The sequence below is a fragment of the Hylobates moloch genome, unplaced genomic scaffold (assembly GCF_009828535.3).
Source record: "Hylobates moloch isolate HMO894 unplaced genomic scaffold, HMol_V3 SCAFFOLD_4, whole genome shotgun sequence".
Classification (NCBI taxonomy): domain Eukaryota; kingdom Metazoa; phylum Chordata; class Mammalia; order Primates; family Hylobatidae; genus Hylobates; species Hylobates moloch.
Window position 1 is genome coordinate 78,758,906 of NW_026652279.1, and position 24,270 is coordinate 78,783,175.

A 24,270-nucleotide genomic window follows, 5' to 3' on the forward strand; every position below is an offset into this window, starting at 1 on the left:
GTGAAAATGGCCATACTGCCCAAGGTAATTTATAGATTCAATGCCATCCCCATCAAGCTACCAATGACTTTCTTCACAGAATTGGAAAAAACTACTTTCAAGTTCATATGGAACCAAAAAAGAGCCCGCATCGCCAAGTCAATCCTAAGCCAAAAGAACAAAGCTGGAGGCATCACGCTACCTGACTTCAAACTATACTACAAGACTACAGTAACCAAAACAGCATGGTACTGGTACCACAACAGAGACATAGATCAATGGAACAGAACAGAGCCCTCAGAAATAATACTGCATATCTACAACTATCTGATCTTTGACAAACCTGGCAAAAACAAGCAATGGGGAAAGGATTCCCTATTTAATAAATGGTGCTGGGAAAACTGGCTAGCCATATGTAGAAAGCTGAAACTGGATCCCTTCCTTACACCTTATACAAAAATTAATTCAAGATGGATTAAAGACTTACATGTTAGACCTAAAACCATAAAAACCCTAGAAGAAAGCCTAGGCAACACCATTCAGGATATAGGCATGGGCAGGGACTTCATGTCTAAAACACCAAAAGCAATGGCAACAAAAGCCAAAATTGACAAATGAGATCTCATTAAACTAAAGAGCTTCTGCACAGCAAAAGAAACTACCATCAGAGTGAACAGGCAACCTACAGAATGGGAGAAAATTTTGGCAACCTACTCATCCAGAATCTACAATGAACTCAAACAAATTTACAAGAAAAAAACAACCCCATCAAAAAGTGGGCAAAGGACATGAACAGACACTTCTCAAAAGAAGACATTTATGCAGCCAAAAGACACATGAAAAAATGCTCATCATCACTGGCCATCAGAGAAATGCAAATCAAAACCACAGTGAGATACCATCTCACACCGGTTAGAATGGCCATCATTCAAAAGTCAGGAAACAACAGGTGCTGGAGAGGATGTGGAGAAATAGGAACACTTTTACACTGTTGGTGGGACTGTAAACTAGTTCAGCCATTGTGGAAGTCAGTGTGGTGATTCCTCAGGGATCTAGAACTAGAAATACCATTTGACCCAGCCATCCCATTACTGGGTATATACCCAAAGGACTATAAATCATGCTGCTATAAAGACACATGCACACGTATGTTTATTGCGGCACTATTCACAATAGCAAAGACTTGGAACCAACCCAAATGTCCAACAACGATAGCCTGGATTAAGAAAATGTGGCACATATACACCATGGAATACTATACAGCCATAAAAAATGATGGTTCATGTCCTTTGTAAGGACATGGATGAAACTGGAAATCATCATTCTCAGTAAACTATCGCAAGGACAAAAAACCAAACACTGCATGTTCTCACTCAAAGGTGGGAATTGAACAATGAGAACTCATGGACACAGGAAGGGGAACATCACACTCCAGGGCCTGTTGTGGGTTGGGGGGAGGGGGGAGGGATAGCATTAGGAGATATACCTAATGCTAAATGATGAGTTAATGGGTGCAGCAAACCAACACGGCACATGGATACATATGTAACAAACCTGCACATTGTGCACATGTACCCTAAAACCTAAAGTATAATTAAAAAAAAAAACTAAAAACCAAAAAAAAAAAAAATTCATAGACCAATTCATGAAGAAGCTCAATGGCAGACACAATCGTACAATTTATTAAAAAAGAGAAGGGAGAGGAAGAAAGAACTTAAAGAGCTACCAGTTGTTAAAATGTGAATTGAACATATTTGTAAGATATGAAGGATTTTGTGGGGTTTTTTTTCTTTTTAGTGGGCAAAATGTATGGATTCTGATGGATGAGTTTGATTATTGTCAGCACATTTATGTGAACTGTTGTTCAGAATATGGTTTATCAGTATTATGTAGCAGCTTTACTTTGTAAATTTTGTTCAGATTATGACATTCCTTTGTAGAGTCTTTAAAAACTGTATAAAGAAGGATAAAGAGTGGCCATGTCTGAACTGATAAAGAGTAATTTGTGGTGATCCTTCTCAGTTAATCCTTGTATTAGTTTGCTAGGGCCGCCATAACAAAGTGCCACAGACTAGGTGGCTTAAAAAACAGAAATTTATTTCTTCACAGTTCTGGAAACCAGAAGTTTAAGATCAAGGTGTCAGTAGGAATGGTTTCTTCTGAGGCCTCTCTCCTTGGCTGGGAGGTGGCCATCTTCTCCCTGTGTCTTCACCTGATCTTCCCCCAGTGTATGTGTGTGTCCTAATCTCCTCTTGTAATAACATCAGTTATAATGGATTAGGACCTACCCTGGTGACCTCATTTTAACTCCATTACCTCTTTAAAGACTCCAAATACAGTCACATTCTGAGGTACTAGGGGTTCAGACTTCAACATTTGAATTTTAAGGGGGCACAATTCAGCCCGTAACAGTGCACCAGCCCCTAACACCTGGCATTGTGGCCAAATCTTGCTATGTGGTCAAATCCAAGGCCTCGTAAGCACTCAGGGAGAACTCGATGCAAAGGAGAGTACTGCATGCTACAGTCACACTGAAAGGTGGTATCTAATGATTTATTTATTCCATATTTGCCTCTTACAAGTTTAACCCAGCTAAAGGGTAGGATTAGGGTATATGAATATTTATTAGCCAGAGTCTTATTGAGTAAAAGCCAGGAATAAGTGCATTTCTAGCACCTCCTAATAGATTCTTTCCATCCTCTCTCTTCAACCTCTCTAATGCATTTACATAGTTGATTTAAAAACCAAATCTACATTATTTCTCCATTGCTACTTTTCATAAATTATAAATTCACCACCCTCTTCGGAATGATGTTATTTTGACTTGATTTATCATTAATTACAAGGTCTGAGGACCTGAAGCAGTTAAGTAAAGAAAGTGCTAGATCTCTATAGCAAGTTAACGTTGGCCGAATTGTCTGAATGCATGTGTTCTTATATGTTACTTTACATGCATTATACTATTATTCGGAAAGTCTTGTAGAAAGAATGAGTGTTTATAAGATTACATAAAGTCTACACACACACACACACACAAAACAAGTCCACAATCCAATTTGTGAAATCCAATTTGTACTACTCATGGTAGGAATTGGGTGCAAGCACTATATATCACTATGTGGAATATAGGATTGTTTATACTCTAATAATCCCTGGCCTCGTAAGCAGGGATATCCCTGCTTGGTGATATTTTATAATACCTAAGAAAGAATTTATTTGGCAATCTGTTTATGTAAGAAATCAAACCTGTCAGCATTTCCCTCTCTAATTGTCAATTAGATACGGTGACAAATATATATAGGAAGTTAGAATTCTTTAAATTACCATCAGGTTCTCTTCTCTTTTTAACTTGTGTTATAAATAACACCTATCTAGAACATCTAGTGACAGATTTTGTCTCATGAGTCATATATTCCCAAGACTTTGTATGATGTTAAGATAGTGGTAGTCATCAGTTTTGATATCTTAAAGGCCCAGACATTTTATGATTTGATGATAGTGGCAGTCATCAGCTTCCTGATAATCTGTGTTCGCAATCCAATTTCAGTTTATAGCAAGCAGATAGTGCAGAAATGAGCCTGCAGTCACTCACTCTCTCTGCTTCTTGGTATGTTCTGAATTAGACTTTTCTCCCCTTATTGCCAATCCCAGGTTGAGTCTGAACTTAAAATCATTCTGCCTTGGGTCCTTTGGCTTTAGGCTACTTGATACAGCCTGTTTTCTAACTCTCTCTTTTTGGTTATCTTTAATAATAAGTAACATCAAGGGAGGGGACATCATAGTACTTATTTTTATGTATTATTTTTTGAAAAATCTGTTAAAAGTAGACAAAGGAGGAAAAACACACACTTGTGACACTGTCGATCTATGTTGCAAGACAAAAAACTTGATTTTGTAAAATCAGAGGGAAAATTAGTGCTCTTGGCTATAATTGGCTACCATTTTGGCTAAACTGTTGAATCTATTTATATGATACTCGAACATGGCAAGCCATGAAAACCACTAACAAAAGAATGCAAGTAAAAGTGTGATCACTTTTTATAATCATTCCTAAGTAAAACAGCTGATAGGTACTAAGATGGCAACTCAGACTGTCTGTTTTCAAAACTAATACAATGAATTCTGACACCTTAGCTGTAGCATATAATGCCGAAAGAAAATAAGTTTCAAAAAATTGTATATTTATGGAACAAAAAAGTTTCATTTATTTTTTTAAAATATGTAATTATGAGAAACACTTGGTTAAAACTGATGCTTCTTAGGGCCATTAATTTTGCTGTTATACTAAGAATCTTCAAAACACAATTTTAATATTTAACAGTTTCTCATACTGGTACATGTAAATGATAGTCAATGGCCCAGTGTCAATAATAATAAAATATCTGGAAACAACCAGAATATTTCTCTCTAGGGATTGGCTAAAAAATAATGATGTAGTCATAGAATATAACATTAGGCAAACTTTTCCAAAAAAGAGTAAAGCCCTATGTACACATATGGAAATTTGTATAACTACCTGGTTAGGTGAAAAAAGTGCAATCCATTCATGTTGGTAAAGAAGGAAGCTGTCTCTGTGTGTGTGTGTGGTCCTTTTTATCTGGTCACCACATGTGAATGGGAAGACAGGCACTCTGTGTCATCCAGGTGTGGCCATTTTATATAGTCCTTGATATGAACGGTGCTGCCTGCAGTTATGAGACTTGACAGCCCTGCTTTATAAATAACTTCAGGAATGATCTATAGAAAACCATTCAAGCCCATTACCTCTGCATAGTCAACACTAGGGATTTAAAATGGAGATGGGGAGGTATGGAGGTTGTTTTATTTTTTTATTTTTTATACTTGAAGTTTTAGGGTACATGTGCACAACGTGCAGGTTAGTTATATATATATACATGTGCCATGTTGGTGTGCTGCACCCATTAACTCATCATTTAACATTAGGTATTGTGGAAGTCAGTGTGGCGATTCCTCAGGGATCTTGAACTAGAAATACCATTTGACCCAGCAATCCCATTACTGGGTATATACCCAAAGGACTATAAATCATGCTGCTATAAAGACACATGCACATGTATGTTTATTGCGGCACTATTCACAATAGCAAAGACTTGGAACCAACCCAAATGTCCATCAATGATAGAGGAGATTAAGAAAATGTGGCACATACACACCATGGAGGTTGTTCTTTCAAGTTTAAACTCCTACTGAATTTTTTACCATGTAAATTTGTATTTTTTAATTTAAAAATCTTAAGGCTAATTTTATAATACTAAGCATGCAATAGATGTTTTATGAGTGTGTTTTAGCTTATTCTAGACATTACTCTAGAAATGTGAAAACGTTACCATTTCTAAAGACAGGACTTAAAAACATAGCTATGCTGATAATTCCAAAATCTCCGTATCTCTGGTTTTGATCTCTCCTGAAATTCAGATTTTATTTACAAATACCTGTTGTACCTTTCTATTTTGATACTTCAAAGGCTCCTCCTATTCACTTTTTTAAAACTGAACTTATAGTCTTCCTTCACAAACATCTCCCTTTTGCTGCATTCTATACCTTCAGCGATGTTCTTTTCATTCACCAAGCCAACTATGACAAAAATCCTAAAAGTCATCTTAGATTCTTTCCTCCCGCCACCCCTGTACTGTATTTCATTGATCCTGAAATAATATTGATTTTTCTCCCTTAATCTCAAACGTGTCTTTTCCTCTCCATCTGGACAGCCACCAATAACATTTTATCACCTATCATTAATTATGTGAGTTATTATAATAATCTGTTGAGCTCCTGAATTGAAGCTTTTCTTGTTAATACATCCCCCATACTACAGCAGGAATAACCGAAACTTAGTATCTACTGTTACTCTTCTACTAAATTACCAAATAATATTAGGATACATATTTCCTTTCTCCTGGGAGGAATGATTTTTAAAGATAGCACTGATTAAAAAATTTTTTTCTAGATATCAACTTTTATGCCTACTTTCATTCTTTCATTCATTCTATGATATACAAAATTGAATTATAGGCTGGGTGTGGTGGCTCATGGCTATAATCCCAGCACTTTAGGAGATCAAAGTGGGTGATTGGCTTGAGCATAGGAGTTCGAGACCAGCCTGGGCAAGATAGCGAAACCCTGTCTCTACAAAAACTACAAAAATTAATGAGGTGTGGTGGCATGTGCCTGTAGTCCCAGTTACTCAGGAGGCTGAGGTGGGAGGATCACTTGATCAGAGACAGAGGCTGCAGTGAGCCGAGATCACACAACTGCACTCCAGCCTAGGCAACAAAGCAAGACTTCGTCTCAAAAAAATGGAAGAAATTAAATTATATAAGTTACATGATATGTAATATGTATTACTTAAGGTGTAACCACAACTAGAAATAACTGTGTGTGTGTGTGTGTGTGTGTGTGTGTGTAGATGAAATTAACATATATTTATACCAGTAATTATCTGGTTTAAAACCTCTGGGTATACAAACAAAATGGTGAGATGCCATCAATGAATAGTAGATTATAAACATGCAATTGAATGTAGTAATATAAAGAACACTGAACCATTGGTTAGTCCTTGTTCTGATTATATCTAGCTTTGAGATTGCACAGTAGCTTAAGGTCTGCATATTTGAGCTTCCTTCTCCACAAAATAAGAAGAGATTTAGGCTAGATTAGAGATAGCAAATAAGTCTCAACTCAAGTACCACCTCAATCAATTTGAACTGATTGTCTGAGGAGCAAAGGCATGCATCTGGTACTAGCAGTGTTATACTGAAATCAGACAGGAAGCTCTGCCATACTTGGGAGAGAGAAAGTTACAGTACATATATCCAGTTTAGCTATCCCAGGAGCAGATGTCATTAAGTCCCAACTTTGTCATTCAATAGTTCTGTGCTAGATAACGAGAGTACATTAAAAGTGTTGGTCTTGGCTGGGTGCAGTGGCTCACCCTGTAGTTCTAGCACTTTAGGAAGCCAAGGTGGACAGATCAGTTGAGTCCAGGAGTTTGAGACCAGCCTGGGCAACGTGGCAAAACCCCATCTCTACAAAAAACACAAAACGTAGCCAGGTGTGGTGGTGCACGCCTATAGTCCTAGCTACTCGTGAGGCTGAGGGGGGAGGATTGCTCGCAGCCGGGAGGTCAAGGCTGCAGTGAGCTGAGACTGCGCAACTGCACTGTAGCCTGAATGACAGAGTAAGACCCTGTCTCAAAATAAATAAATAAATAAACATAAATTTTAAAAAAGGGAGTATTTTTCTTTGGTTACCTTTAAGTATTCTAGTTCGTTTAAGATATAGTATCTCATAGGTGAATGTGGCTCCAATGATAATCCAAATGTTTGATGATTTTATAAGCAGCAGACTTTCTACAGCAGTATTTTTAATGTTTCTTTTTAGATCTTCCACCACCTCCTGTGCCGCCACCTGCTATAAAGTCACCTACTGCCCAATCCAAGACACAGCTGGAAGTACGACCTGTAGTGGTGCCAAAACTCCCTTCTATAGATGCAAGAACAGACAGATCATCAGACAGAAAAGGAAGCAGTTACAAGGGGAGAGAAGTATTGGATGGAAGACAAGTTGCTGACATGCGAACGAATCCAGGCGACCCCAGAGAAGCACAGGAACAGCAAAATGACGGGAAGGGACGCGGAAACAAGGCAGCAAAACGAGACCTTCCACCAGCAAAGACTCATCTCATCCAAGGTACCCATCCAGTCAAGCAGCAAATAAATATAGATTGAGTGTGCTTGCAAGGCATACAGTTAGGCTCTATATGGCCATGTAAAAAGTGGTAAGATTAAGACATTTGCTCTGCAATGGAGGAGATAGGCATGTACTCGAATAATTTCAGTACGATTCACTCCAGTATATGACTTTATACTCCACCTCACCTGGAGAGGTGCCAATTGAGTTAGATTTTAAAGGAAAGCATGATTTCCACAGGTTAAAGAGGGAGAAGGGATATCGGGGAAAAGAAATAAGAAAAGAACATGAATGTGTGAAAATGAATGTTTGGTGAACAATGGTTTCCACTTTGGCCGGAGAATTGAATATTTGGGGCCAGAGACCATCTCTGTAAAAAATACAAAAATTAGCTGGGCATAGTGGCACATGCCTGTAGTCCTAGCTACTCGGGAGGCTGAGGTGGGAGGATGGCTTGCACCCGGGAGGTCAAGACTGCAGTCAGCTGAGATCGCACAACTGCTCTGTATCCTGGGTGAAAAATACAACTAGAAAGGTGGTTAGGCCAAGTTGCAAAGGCCAGGGATACTATTCTGAAGGGTTTGAGATTTATAACAAGGGCAGTTGTGAGCCAACAAGGAATTCTGAGTGAGAAATGACATAATCAGATATGTTTTAGAAAAATAACTGGCAGCACTATACAGTGGAGGAAGAGACTGGAAACCGGTAGATGAAGGTGTCAGAAACATTACAGTAACACTCTAAGTATAAAATATGAAAGCACTGAATTAAAATAGCTCAGAAGAGCAGGAAGGATCAGCCTATACAGACACTTCAGAGAGAGGCCCAACAGGACTTGGTGGCTAATTGAATGTTCAAAGGTAAGATGAAATAACAGAGTAAACAAAAAAAGTTATTCATAGGTTGACTAGGTGGCCCTGAATGACCAGTAGAACATGATTGTATTAACCAATGTAAAAAGAAGAGGGAAAGTGTTAAATTTCATGGGGAAAATTATTGCAGTTTTGAATGGATTAAAATGCCGACAAGAACACAGATAGTAAAAATCACAACAAAAATGTAGAGAATTAGGTTTAAAGGTGAGAAGAAAGGTTGTGAGGACAGAGTGGATTTTAGAACCCACAACACAGAGGTGATAATTATGTGAATAACAAAGTGTGGATTTTAGAACCCACAACACAGAAGTGATAATTATGTGAATGACAAAGTCTGAATTTCAGCAGAGATAATGCCGGTAACTATTTATCAATCAGTTATCCAGGAAGAAAACAAAACCAAACCCTAATTTGTAGCCATTTGCTTACTTCTGTTGCATGAATACTCTCAAAATTGCCAATTTCAAGTCACTGAATGTGCAGGTAGGAAGAGACGAATATAATCAGCTATTGTGAAATATTGAGCCTGCTCCAACACACCACTAGTCAACGATGATTATACTTAGAGAGTAGGCAGATAAGCAACATCCTATGAAGGAAACAGATTGACCGACCCAGAGATTTAATAATCAAGATATCCAAGCTATTGAAAATAGTGTCCTATAAAGAATGGGGTGAGAAATTTTCAGACAGGAAGGCGTATAAAATGCCACAGTGGTGAAAGTTGAATGTAAACCAAGCGAGGAAAAAAGGGATCTTGCAATATGTTGTTTGTGGGTCAGAATAAAAGCCAGACTGTATGGGGTTGGAAAGTGAATGGAAATTTTGGAAGAGAGGTGATGAGCACAAGCTCTTTTTGGAAGTTTGGGGTGAGGAGGAAATCTTGGGATAGAGTTTGACAGAAAGGCCAAATCACTGGAAATGTTTTAGGAGTGTGGATTTGAACATTATTATAGACTAAAGAGAAGAAGCCATGTTGGAGGAAGAAACACAAGAAACGGAAGATTATTAGTTGAGGAATCAGCAAAGAGTGATGGGGAATGAAACTTAAAAACCTACGGGGCACTTAACTACTGTATGTTAATAGATATATTGTGGTAAGATCTGACTTCAGTGTATTGTTGTATTTATTATGGACATCTGGTCATTAGCTAACTTGTTTTCAACACAGAGGGCAATTTCCTCTTTGTTCTGTGACTGCAGCATGAACTCCTAATCCAGGCATAGACTCCGAAGTGAGGTGATAAATAAAGCTGTGCATTTCAGGCTGATGCCTCTATTGTGTGACCACAATGTCCTTGATAATATCACCACAGTCCAAAGCTTGAAAAACTTACTTATTTTTCTCAGTTTACCCAAAGTTGATCTGGCTCTGAATTTTTGACACAGTGGGACTCGACTCCAAATAGTGATTCATAAATAGAATGTGATGATGTAAATTGCGAGGTCTATATCTGGCCAGAAAGTATGGAGCAATTCCTGCTTATAAGAAGGCTTCATTAAAAGTTGGCTGGGCATGGTGATTCATGCCTGTAATCCCAGCACTTTGGGAGGCCAAGGTGGGTGGATCACAAGGTCAGGAGTTCGAGACCAGCCTGGCCAACATGGTGAAAATAAAAAAAATAGCCAGGTGTGATTGTGTGCACCTGTAATCCCAGCTACTCGGGAGGCTGAGGCAGGAGAATTGCTTGAACCCGGAAGGAGGAGATTGGAGTGAGCCAAGATCATACCATTGCACTCCAGGTCTGGGCAACAGAGCAAGACTCTGTCTTGGAAAATAATTAATAAATAAGTAAATAAATAAATATTTTTAAAAATTGAAAAGTAGGTGAGATTATTCTTCAGAAGGAAATTTTACAAACCTGAATATATCTTGTATGCAGATTTAGAAAACAGAGACAAAATTTTTAAAAATCAATCTTCAGAAATTTAGTAAGTTGTCCTTTCTGCTATAAAATATTTCTATCAAACAAACTAAGACTAGACCGTTAGTCTAGAAACAAGGAACCCATGGAATCGTGGAAATCACTGAGGTACACTGACAAGTTATTATTTTATATGCTCTGCTTTTCCAAGTTTTTATTTGAATCATAACCCTATGTATATATGCCATTAAATGATCATTTGTATGCATTGCTGTAATTTTCACCTTCATAATTCAGTTTAAATTGTTTATAGTGAAAGAGGCATCCTGATTTATGTGTATAATGCATGATTATTTTTAATTAAGGAGAGTGGTCTTTTGGACTTGAATGTCTGATCATTTTGCTGACATTTGCCTCTGTTAGTTCAATTTATTTCTACATATATCAAATACTTACTGTGTTATTAAGCATTGTACTAAATCCTGAGATTTATGTATAAGCATAAACCTTGACTTCAAGGGGCTTTTAGTCAGGGAGAGAGGGACAGATAATTATAAATTCATAGATATTTTTGTATTCAGTATAACCTTCATAGTGCCATGATATTTGAGAGTCCAGAAGAGAGAGAATTCACTCAGGACTCTGAGAGAATGTTAGTAAAGATCTCTTTCCTAAGAAAAGAGGATTTATTTAGGTGGATAATCTGCATAAAAAGCTTGAAGGTCTATTGAGGAAACTGTAAGAAATTCAGTACTACATAATAAAAGTGGTCAAAGATGAAGCTCTTGAGGTACATGAAGAGAGCCTATAGATTTTATAAGAGGAAAGTGGCTGAGTGAAGACAGTTTAGAGGGGAATAGCTCAAGGATGTTTGAAGATGTGTGCAACCCCCAGACAAGAAATGTAGAAAATATAAACCACGCTATAGGAGCAAGGATGGGTGACTCAGAAAATCCAAGAAACTTTTTAGAGTCAAAATCAACCTTACTTGTTGTATGTTGGACTATGTGGAAAGGATACACTTAAGATGTACAGAAAGGTTGCTGAAAGGGAAAAATATATAATAATTTCAATTTTCTGTCTTGCATATCTTAATGATTAGTGATGTCATTCACTGTCTTAGAGAATATAGCAAAGGGAGACATCTCAGGGAGTGAGCATTGTGAGGTCAATGTTCAACAGGTTGCGTTTGAGGAACATGCAAGAGTAGGGGCTCAGTTGGGGTGCCTATAGGAGCCTAAGGTTTGAGGCATAGTTTAGGAATTAAAAATATAAATTAATGATTCAGCTGTGTCTTGGATTGGGCAGTAGGTGACTTTATAGCAGGTGGCGGCACAGGAGGTGGTGGAAGATCTAAAAAGAAACAATTTATTAACGACGTGTTATAGGTCAAGTTGAAAGTATATCAGCACACAAAGCAGACAAAATAACTCCCCTTATGACAGTGATATTTTAGAAAGGGTTATAATCTGTGAGACTGGGTAAAATCACCTAGGGTCAGTAGAAGAAAAAATATGTATACAGTATTAAGCCATTCTTGCATTTCTATAAAGAAAAACCTGAGACTGAGTAATTTATAAAAGAAAGAGATTTAATTGGCTAAGTGTTCTGCAGCCTTTATAGGAAACATGGTGTTGACATCTGTTTGGCTTCTGAGGAGACCTCAGGAAGCTTAGAATCATGGCGGAAGGTGAAGGCAGAATAGGCACATCACATGGTGAAAGCAGGAGCAAGAGAGAGAGTGGGACGGAGGTGCCACATACTTTTAAACCACCGGATCTTGTGTGAACTCAGAGCGAGAGCTCACCTATCATCAAGGGGATGGCCCAAGCGATCCATGAGGGATCTGCCTCCATGATCCAGACATCTACCACCTGGCCCCACCTCCAACAGTGGGGATTACAATTCAACATGAGATTTGGGCAGGGACAAATATCCAAACTATAGCATTCATATATGTATACACACACACACACATGCACACACATGAATGATATACATACATATATGTATAACGTATATATAATTATATTATACATATATATGAATTATATACATTAGGCTTAAAGTAGAAACCTGTAGAGCATCAACATATCCATGGCGCTTCATAAAAAGAGCTCACAGAAGATTGACCAGGGAGGAAGGAAAACTAGCAGCTGAGAGAATAATATTTGCATTGATTAAGAGCAGTAAGAAGTCCAGGGACACAAGGCTGGAAACATGGTTAGCATTATCAGTTTTCTCAGTTTCATAGTAGTGATATAGGCATAAATAGATTTCAGTGGGATGCAGAACGAATGGGAATTGTGACTATCAATATTGAATCCAAATTGCTTTTCAAGAAGCTTGGATGAGTGGTGAGGAAAGAAAGAAGGTGTTGATTTCATGGAGAGCACAGTCTTAAGGAGAAAGTTTTTAGCAAGAGAGAGATTTTATCATATTGTAGTTTGAGAAAACTAAAGTGAGTAGAGAGAAAGCCGTTGATGAAACAGAGACAGAGGATGATGGTCACACGATATCAAGTGTTATGAAGAGAAGCTGCAGAAACAGTCATCCTCATGGACTGTGAAACTCCTGTGTCAGAACTGTGGGTTAGGAGTGAAAGTTGTGACGAGTAGAATGGAAAGAACAAGATGCTATCAAGGAAGACTATACTGGCTTCAAAAAACGATGGCTTGGGCCTCAGAGGTGGAGATGTGTTTGTGCAAGGATAGAGGAGCAATGATTTAGAACTGATGATGGTGAGCTAGAGGCAAGCCTTCCTCCTTACCCTTCCACTACAGAGAACGTTAGGGGGAACTTCAGGGGAAATCAGGCTTCATTCAGGCAATGTGAATAGTAGAGGAAGCATTTGGGGGAGGTGGGGAAAAGCATGCCAAAGAGTTAGGTATTTATGTGTTTGTCGTCTGAAAGGCAGAGTTGGCAGACTTCGGAGAGAAATGAGGCTGATGCATCAGTAGAAGTAGCACCAAATTTCAAGCAGTAAGGAGGTAGAAATTCAGGAGACAGAAATTAATTGGAGTGGCTTGCTTATTGAAGTTAGCAACAATAGCAGGCTTCTAAGATTCAGAGTTCCACAATGTAAATAGGACATTGACGTGGAGGTTGATATTTTGGTGTCTGTGGAGTGAACCCAGGCCTGGCTCTGTTTGATATTTCTAGGAGACTGGGCTTGATTTTTACCAATTCCTTATAATAACATTTTTTAAGTTATATAGATATTTTATTATCTCATCTGTTTTCATATCAACGCTAAGAAACTGTCTCACGTGTCCGTGTGAACAGAGGCCTGACAGAAACCCTCTAGGTATAGATATTATCACTTTTTTTGGAAAAATGGAAACTAAAGCCTAAAATAATCTGAGATCATATAGTGAATGACAGAATTGGAAGCCAAGTCTGACTCCAGGTTTGGTTTGCCTCTTTTAATGATACTGGTCTCTAGTGAGTTTGAGATGGACAAGAGCTTATGAGTGGAATCAATCCAAATGCCTGACTACTAATAGGAAAATAACAAGGCTTATACTTTTCATTTTCAAGACACTATGCTGCATTATTCATTATGCTTATAGAGTGTCCTCATTTATACCTTAAATCACTGATGCTTCCTTATTCAGAATTACAGATAGACAGGAGTGATACAATATACAGTGAAAGTGTATGATGGTGTTCACCTGCATTTATTATATTTCATTACACAGAGGATATTCTACCTTATTGTAGACCTACTTTTCCAACATCAAATAATCCCAGAGATCCCAGTTCCTCAAGCTCAATGTCATCAAGAGGATCAGGAAGCAGACAAAGAGAACAAGCAAATGTAGGTCGAAGAAATATTGCAGAAATGCAGGTACTTGGAGGATATGAAAGAGGAGAAGATAATAATGAAGAATTAGAGGTATCTATAATTTTTCCCCAGGTTTACCAATGTTAGACTGTAGTTGTTTTATCAGTTCATCAGTGTACAGAAATGTTACTATTTTATCGCAAACTTTTCAGTACTCTAATGTCTATGATGGCAGAAACTGAAGTTCTGAGAATTTGAGAATTTTCTTGAAATGTGTTCCAAAGTTTTCAATGTTAATGGCAATTTATTTGTTTATCTAGGGTTTATCTTCACTTGCAGATTTTCAGATAAGAAACATATATGGCAACACATTGTTAAGAAGTAAGAGCTGTTGATCTAGAGCTATTATAATTCATAGCATTGTAGCAGGCTATAAAAACCCAGTAAGATGACAGAGTTATATGATGTGAGTGAGGAAGTTGCCATAGTCAACACCAGGGTAATGTGACTGGTTTGGCTTACTGTCCTTCACCTTTACACTTCTGAAAGTGTATGCCTAGTCTGTGATACTGACCTCCCCAGTTGGAGGAAACTTCTTAAGTCAAAGATGTACTCTCTTGTTAGGCTTGACATATCATAAATTCTCCCCCCACCCACTCAAAGATTATATTTTCTCAATTTAATAAAAGATAAGGTTTGAGGACAACTTTTAAATAAATACGGTTAAACTCAAGTAGATGAATATGTGTCAAATGATAACTTTTTTATAATAGAAGCTGAAAATGTATAGGCCATTATGTCTAATTGAAAGTTCTATAAAGCTCAATGTATTTCGATTTTGAGGTTTAGAATGAGAAAGACTTTCCTCCTGCAAACAGTTAGAGAAGTTGTTTTTCAGGTTTTAGTTTATTTTAAAATAGAAGTAGCCTTTTGGGGGAACAAAATGGCCTTACTGTTAACTCCAGTATTTAGAACCATCAAAAGCAGAGCTGTAATGTTGACTTGGGGCTGAGGGGAGTAGATCACTCAACACATTCCTTCCCTCTTCTCAGAGCCCTGTGTCCCACCCACACAACACCAAGGCACTGTGCAGAACCCAGTTTGGTACTTGTTGAATTTGCTGTGAAGACCAACTAAGGTTGATGAATGAATTAGTTGACATGAGCACTTTCCAACATAGGCCATTGAATAAATGAAAAAAACACATTAAGTTATAATACTAATAAATGCGTATAAATAAAGATAACACAATCCTCTTAAGATTTATTTTCACGTGTGACAATAACGTATCCCTTACAGGAAACTGAAAGCTGAAGACAGCCAAGAGGCTTATGAGATAGATCTAATGTGAAAATCATCACTCAAGATGCCTCCTGTCAGATGACACATGACGCCAGATAAAATGTTCAGTGCAATCAGAGTGTACAAAATTGTCGTTTTTATTCCTCTTATTGGGGTATCATTTTAAAAACTTTATTGGGTTTTTATTGTTGTTGTTTGATTCCCTAACCCTACAAAGAGCCTTCCTATTCCCCTTGCTGTTGGAGCAAACCATTACACCTTACTTCCAGCAAGGAAAGTGCTTTGACTTCTTGCTTCAGTCATCACCAGCAAGAGGGAACAAAACTGTTCTTTTGCATTTTGCCCCTGAGATATGGCATTGCACTGCTTATATGCCAAGCTAATTTATAGCAAGATATTGATCAAAGATACAAAGTTGATATTCAACCTCATGCCAAGGGCTCTCAAAGTATAATCTTTCTATAGCCAACTGCTAATGCAAATTAAAACGTATTTCATTTTAACATGGTTTTAAAATCAGTTTTTCATACTACCCTTTGCTGGAAGAAACTAAAAATACAGCAAATGCAGAACCACAAACAATTCGAATGGGGTAGAAACATTGTAAATATTTACTCTTTGCAAACCCTGGTGGTATTTTATTTTGTCTTCATTTCAATCATTGAAGTATATTCTTATTGGAAATGTACTTTTGGATAAGTAGGGCTAAGCCAGTTGGATCTCTGGTCGTCTAGTCATTGCCATAAGTAAACCTAGCAAAACCTTGTTCTATTTTTCAATCAAAAAGCAATTATAAATACGTATTACAAACAAGTGGATGTTTTTAATGACCAATTGAGTAAGAACATCCCTGTCTTAACTGGCCTAAATTTCTTCTGGTAGTGTCAGTTCAACTTTCAGAAGTGCCACTTAAGGAAGTTTGATTTTTGTTTTTGTAATGCACTGTTTTTAATCTCTCTCTCTCTCTCTTTTTTTTTTTTTTTGGTTTTAAAAGCACAATCACTAAAACTTTATTTGTAAACCATTGTAACTATTAACCTTTTTTGTCTTATTGAAAAAAAAATGTTGAGAAGCGTTTTTAACCTGTTTCGTTAATGCTCTATGTTTGTATTTGGAATATTGGAAAGATAACAGATGGTGAAGTAACATGCATACTTTATTGTGGGCCATGAACCAAATGGTTCTTACTTTTCCTGGACTTAAAGAAAAAAAGAGGTTCCAGTTTGTTGTGGCCGATGTCGAAACGTACAAGATTTCCTTAAAATCTCTAATAGAGGCATTACTTGCTTTCAATTGCCAAATGATGCCCTCTGACTAGTAGATTTCTGTGATCCTTTTTTGTCATTTTATGAATATCATTGATTTTATAATTGGTGCTATTTGAAGAAAAAAATGTACATTTATTCATAGATAGGTATCGGGTCTGACCCCAGTGGAAAACAAAGCCAAACAAAACTGAACCACAAAAAAAAAAGGCTGGTGTTCACCAAAAACTAAACTTGTTCATTTAGATAATTTGAAAAAGTTCCATAGAAAGGGCGTGCAGTACTAAGGGAACAATCCATGTGATTACTGTTTTCATTATGTTCATGTAAGGAGCCTCTTATTTTTAGCCATAATTTTGCATACTGAAAATCCAATAATCAGAAAAGTAATTTTGTCACATTATTTATTAAAAATGTTCTCAAATACATCTTTCTTTCTTGTGTTGATTTCTTTTTTCATTGTGTGCTGATCAAATTTATTCCATTCAATCACAAAGTCGTTCTGTCTTAACATTTCACCCCTGTATTATCAGATGAGTGAAAATTCTCAGTTAGTTGTATGAATAACCAGGCTTTACTGTAAGCAAAAATTTTACCTAACTCCTCTGAAATTAAAATTGTAAAATCAGTCAAGACCTAGAAGTTAATAATTGGATCAGAGACTAAGTCTTTAATATTAAGGGTATATTATATTTGTTTATGTATGTGTATCTGAATTTCAGTTAATCTATTATTTCTAAAATATTTGGGATTCAACTAGATAAATGTGATTTGTAAAGTTTGAGCCACCTGTGTTCTGTCAGCAAGAAAATTATATAAACCCGAAATGCTTATCAGTAACTATCTGCTTTCTTGTTACGAATTCATGTAAGATTTTAACGATACCTATCGTATACCAGGTTATACATTACTAAAGAAGTTAGTGTATTCAAGTATTCAACTTTAGATGAACAATATGGGCACCATGTCTTGGAAGTTCCAAGAGCAACAGAATCTGATGTAGGTTTTTTTCCCTTTCACATATATATTGCTCTTCTACCTAAATTTTGTGTTTATCAGAATTTGAAAATATGAGGGAAAACAGTGAACAAAAAGGGGTTTAATTTGAAATTTAATTTTATAAAAATGAAGTAATCACCAGCATCTACTTAAAGATGAACAGGTCCACAGGTCAAGAAGTCAATTTCTAAAAGCTACTTTAAGGAAAAATTAGAGGGACAGGTGTAATGACCTAATTTCTCTCTTCCCTTGGTGGGTTGACTATAAATAAGTTAGTCTCTCTCTTCATTTATAATATGTGATAATACATACCGATTATGTGTATCAGAGGACCTGGGTTTGAGTGCAGTTTTGTCCCAGCTGTGTTTCCTTGGAGATGTTACTCAACCTCTAAGTCTCAGGTACTTCACCTGTGTATTCAGTAATACCTACCTCATGGAGCTGTTGTCATGATTTACTGAGTTAATGTATATGATATGGACTCTGTAAACTCCATAAATGATACAAGATATTGTTATATTTATGGGCTGCAATTCATTACACATGCAATCCCCGCTTTTCATACCTAGTTTGTTTCTAAGTATTTGCATGAAAGTCAAAGAATAAGTGTGGTACGAGGATGAGGGTGCTTTCATTTCCGGTGAGTAAAATTCACTGTGAAATTCCTAATTGTGGAATAAATAATTGGAGTTTTTGTTTGTTTTGTTGCTCTTGAATTTGAGGGCCACACAGCGGGTGGTGTTATGGTGTCTGCAGCACACATTTCACAATTCGCAGGTACAGACATGTTACTTGAGTTCTCAACAATTAAACTTGTTGTTTATTTTGGGCTGCTATTCTGCCTAGTGGCAGAAAATATAATCTTAATTCCAGGTGAAGTCGACGATACCTGGCTTTTTTGATTATTTCATATACAGTCTGGATTTTCTTCTTTGCACAGAATGACATCTGAATTTCAGAGCTGTCCCCATGCGTAGAAAGTGTGGGTGGTCAGGAAGCAGGCGGCTTTGGGGATTGCTGTTTGTGGGTGGTCAGGAAGCAGGCGGCTTTGGGGATTGCTGTTGTCCAAGTTTCACTAACTCATCTTCATTAGTCAGAACTTGACTCTGTATCCTCTTCTCCCAACCTTAATGCCTCTTATCAGCCATTGATCCTCTCCTGATACTTCTAAGTCCTTCAATGTAGGGTGCGTGTAAGGAGTAAGGAAGGAGAGTTCCATATGCTCTTCTGTGCCATGCTGGGGCTCTAAGGACTTGGGACTTCCTTGGGGTCTCACAAGATACTACAATGGCCCCTAAACTGCCTGCTGCATTTGGACTGTCTGTTGGTCGAGGGAGGGGGTGAGAGCAGCTTCTGCAGTTTTGAAGAAAAGAGCCTAATCATTTGCATTTTGGAGACAATCCTATTTATGTTAAAAGTAGTTTGGTAGCTACTACCCTAACAAACTCAAAGATAAGTTTCATTGTAGTACAGCTGAAACTGAAATGAATCTTATAGTCACTAGTGTCTCACAATCACTTTCACCTTTTCATTGCTCGCTGTTAAAAAACACAAGTCTGAAAGAAACAGAGCATGCATCAAACTTTTGTTTACCTCATTAATACAGTAAACAGCAGAAAGACAAAGAGCAGTCGAATGGCAGCTGTGAAAGAAACCGAACTATGATTGCTGAGTTAGTAAACTTTCTTTCTTTCTTTTTTTTTGAGACAGTCTCACTCTGTCACCCAGGCTGGAGCGCAATGGCGTGATCTTGGTTCACTGCAACCCCCACCTCCCGGATTCAAGCAATTCTCCCTGCCTCAGCCTTCTGAGCCGCTGGGATTACAGGTGCCCACCACCACACCCGGCTGATTTTTGTACTTTTAGTAGAGACGAGGTTTCACCATGTTGGCCTGGCTAGTCTTGAACTCCTGACCTCACGCAATCCGCCTACCTCAGCCTCCCAAAGTGCTGAGATTACAAGCGTGAGCCACCGCCCCCAGCCGAGTTAGTCAGCTTTCTATAGGGCGATACAAACATGATACTAATTTTTACTGGGCTAGAGAATTATGACATCTATCTTTTTCTTTGGGTTAAATATAACCATTAACCTTCAAGACTACAGGAAGTCTGAAGCCGGCCACCTTTATCATTTGGAAATTATCTGTCGAAAATATACCTTGGTAATTTACATTCACTCGGGAGAATCAGATAAAGGTCCAACAGTGACTTAGTCTTGTTCATGTTTCCCCAGAAGCAGAGCTTGCGACAAAGACTTGAATGCACAGTTTATTTGGGATAGAATCCCAGGAAGTGGGAGTGTGAGGGGAATAAAATTCCATATAGATCCTTCAAAGTAGGTGAAGGTGCCTCTACCAGGGACTCTACTGGCTCTTCCGAGGAGCACACAGAACGCCTAACAGAACTTTTCACTGAAGGACGGTAGCCCAAAATTGTTCCCCATTAGCTGCAGGTTGCAGGCTGCAGGCGGGGCGGGGGATTTCACTTCCCAGTATTAGTGAGCAGACTAAGTGTGAATGGAAGTAAAGCAGAAAGAAGACATGCACATGGCAGGTAGTTGAGGTGGGAAGGTGCCAAGATGAGGTGAGTCTGAGCTCAAAGGGAACTTTTGGCCCTAGCAAAACCTCAAAGGCATCTATTGCTGGCGGGATTATTGGAAAACGTTTTAGCATGGTAACAAAAATCAAGCAATCATTAATTTACCATTTTTCAGATTTAACAAATTTTCCTTCATAATGTATACATATGAAGTTAGTTATAGGTATTTGAATTACTTTCACATTGGTGGAATTTTTACCAGTTATCAATTTCTGGTACTATAGCTGTTGAATTTAATTGACATTTAACATATTTTGAAATTTTTTACAGTATTAGCATTGAAACAAAACAAGAGCAAAAAGCATGGAGAAACACCATTGAGATGTGACTTGGATCCTTAGAGAAATAACCAGTTAGGCATTTTCTGGCAAAGCAACAAGCTTTACAGTACCACAGAAAGTAAAAGATCCACAGTAATTCAAGTTGTGCCTTCCAACACACACATATATGCACACACACATACACAATGTTATTGAAGTCAGGTAAAATTACGAAATTCCTCAAAGTGAAAAAAAGTTTCAAGCAAAGTTGAGCATGGTGTAACCAATTTATGTGTTTTGCAAAACTATCATTGAGACATTATATCATGACAAAAATTGGTAGCATTTCACAGTGACACACACAGTTTTTAAATTCAATGAAAATTACATTAAAAAGTACTTTAACATGTATACAATCCCATTGCCTTATATTGGGCTCATTATATTTACATAGATTGGTACTGTTAGGGACTGAATGTTTATGTCCTCCCTGAATTCATATGTTAAAATTCTAACCCCCAATGTGATGGGGCCTTTGGGAAGTCATTAGGTTTTGATGGTGGAGCCTTCATGAATACGATTAGTGCTCTTATCAACAACAACACGAAGAACAACAACAAACAAATGAACGAAAGCAACCCTAGAGAGCTCTTTCTTCTTTCTGCAATGAAACAAGGAAACGTCAGCAGTCTGCAACCCAGAAGAGGGCTATCACCAGAAGTCAGCTATGCTAGCCCTGTGATCTTGGACTTCCGCTTCCAAAACTGTGAGAAATAAATTTCTCCTGTTTACAAGCCACCCTGTCTATGGGACTTTGTTACAGAAGCTTGAACTGCCTAAGACAGGTACTTTTTAAAATTCAAATCTTTGACATAATCACTAGCTCCACATAGAAGTTAATCTCTCTTTCAGAAATTCTCTTTCTGTTTGGGAAAAACTCTGAGCTCTTCAACTTTGAGTAAAACAGCTTTTAATGTCTCTGGCTCACGTTACTTTTATAGCCTGCTCAGCTTCAGACATTTAAAAAAGTAACCTGGGGAAGTAGGGCTTCTTTTCCTGCCCAGTACCTGTACTTTGGCCTGCCTTCCTTGAAACTTTTAAGTCCTACTCTGGTGCCCGAGATGGGCCTGGGAAGGCAGTGCCAATAGGACTGGGTACTGGAGCCTGGAGAAGGACTAATGTAGGCCCAGGTCCCCCCGCATATGGGATTAATATTTGAGGAGCTGCAAAATTCAGAATAAATACCTATGGGGTACTCCCAGGACCCTGTAGCTGGCCTTCTGGTTCCAGAAGAGTGCAATCTATTGAGATCTACTATGTGCTAGAAACTAAGATAAACTCTAGAAATGCTCACAATGTAATGGGAGGCAGACTGTATTAATTCATTTTCACACTACTATGAAGGAATACCTGATGCTGGGTAATTTATAAAGGAAAGAGATTTAATTGACTCAGTTCTACATGGCTGGGGGAGGCTTAGGAAACTTACAATCATGGCAGAAGGGGAGGCAAACACGCACTTCTTCACATGGTGGTAGGAGTGAGAAGAATGAGAGTCCAGCAAAGGGAGAAGCCCCTTATGAAACCAACAAATCTCATGAGAACTCACTATGAGGAGAACAGCATGAGGGTAACCACCCCCATGATTTAATTACCTCCCACCGGCTCCCTCCCACGACACAGGGATTATAGGGACTACAGTTCAAGACGAGATTTGGGTGGGGACACAGCCAAGCCATATCAAAGACATGTACAACACTGTAAACAACGTAACAGAGGTATTTACACAGCAAATTGGTAGCTGATTGCTTATAATGGCAGACATTTTTTGCATAGGATTGAGTGAGGTTATGCTACCAGAATGGTACTGACATGACTGATTTGAGATGACTTAAATTATGACATAAACAGAGGCCCTGCAGAAGCATTTGCCCTCACCTGGTAGCCAGAGCAGCCCTCAACATTGGGAAGAAGCATATTTTAAAAGCAGCCTAATAAAAACCTGAGTTTTTATATGGAATGCCTATTTATTAATAGGCCTTATATTTTCCACAATGAGGGAGTATAGATACTATGTATTCAATATCTTACCTACCTGTTCTCTGTAGAGGTTATGCACAAGTCATCTCTCTAAAATGCCTCTTCTCTTGGTGTATAAAAGTGAGTGTTTATGTGTGTGTGTCTGTGATTGTGGTGGGGAAGTGAAAACAGAGTAAATGAAGTATGTGGGGTTTTATACCTGTTTTTGTTTTCAAACCTACAAGACAAAATTATGCAACACATCTTTAAGGGCTTGGAAAATGAAAGGCATTTGGAAAAGCTACTGTGTGGAATACCATAGGAAGTAAGTGATGAAGAAATGGATTACTAAAAAAATTGGTTATTTATTCTGTACCTGCTATAATTTCAACATACAATCAGATTAAATTTTAGCAAAAATTGGTGTGGAATGTAGTTTTAATCTGTTTGGATAGATGAAGAAAGTAATATTTTCAAAGACCAGGGACATTGCTGAAATTCACAATACAGAAATAGAAATAGAGTGTGGATATTGATTGTTTCAAGTCTAGCACTCTTTCCAAAAATTAAAACTTAAAAAACAAACAAACAACATGTCCTCACCACAGAAAATAAGTAGTTGAGGTGATGGATATGTTAATTAGCTTGATTTAATCACTTCACATTCTACATATATATCATAGCTTTGTATTCCATAAATATATACAATTATAATATCAATTTACAATAAAATTAAAAACAAACTGTCCTTCAAGAATAAGAATCAAGTTAACAAAAGTTAAAACAATAACCAACTTCCATTCTTAAATTAATTATAACTGAAATGTGAAAAAAAAAAAAAACAGGTGTCCATGTTGGCAACAGGGAGAGGGATAGATGCTAAAGGTGCTTTTGCCGAATATTTAAAAGCACTATCATCATTAATTAATATGTAAATTTTTAAATATTGTTTAGGCTTCCAAAGACCACATTTAAAAATAAGAACTAGTTTACAGTCCCACCAACAGTGTAAAAGTGTTCCTATTTCTCCACATCCTCTCCAGCACCTGTTGTTTCCTGATTTTTTAATGATGGCCATTCTAACTGGTGTGAGATGGTATCTCACTGTGGTTTTGATTTGCATTTCTCTGATGGCCAGTGATGATGAGCATTTCTTCATGTGTTTTCTGGCTGCATAAATGTCTTCTTTTGAGAAGTGTCTGTTCATGTGGAAGTCAGTGTGGCGATTACTCAGGGATCTAGAACTAGAAATACCATTTGACCCAGCCATCCCATTACTGGGTATATACCCAAAGGACTATAAATCATGCTGCTATAAAGACACATGCACACGTATGTTTATTGCGGCACTATTCACAATAGCAAAGACTTGGAACCAACCCAAATGTCCAACAACAATAGACTGGATTAAGAAAATGTGGCACATATACACCATGGAATACTATGCAGCCATAAAAAATGATGAGTTCGTGTCCTTTGTAGGGACATGGATGAAACTGGAAAACATCATTCTCAGTAAACTATCGCAAGGACAAAAAACCAAACACCGCATGTTCTCACTCATAGGTGGGAATTGAACAATGAGAACTCATGGACACAGGAAGGGGAACA

At 37.7% G+C, this 24,270-nt stretch overlaps 1 protein-coding gene across 2 annotated transcripts in view; it reads left to right on the forward strand.

The window, feature by feature from the left end:
• ROBO1 (roundabout guidance receptor 1) overlaps positions 1 to 17,739 on the forward strand; it is a 1,210,998-nt gene extending 1,193,259 nt beyond the window's left edge. For both annotated transcript variants that reach the window (XM_032150402.2, XM_058437645.1), the window contains 3 exons: positions 7,381 to 7,689; positions 14,131 to 14,327; positions 15,516 to 17,739. In XM_032150402.2, the coding sequence (XP_032006293.1) occupies positions 7,381 to 7,689; positions 14,131 to 14,327; positions 15,516 to 15,530 (521 nt within the window). In that variant the 3' untranslated portion in view covers positions 15,531 to 17,739. The remainder of the gene's footprint in view (positions 1 to 7,380; positions 7,690 to 14,130; positions 14,328 to 15,515) is intronic.
• The last annotated feature ends 6,531 nt before the right edge of the window (positions 17,740 to 24,270 follow it).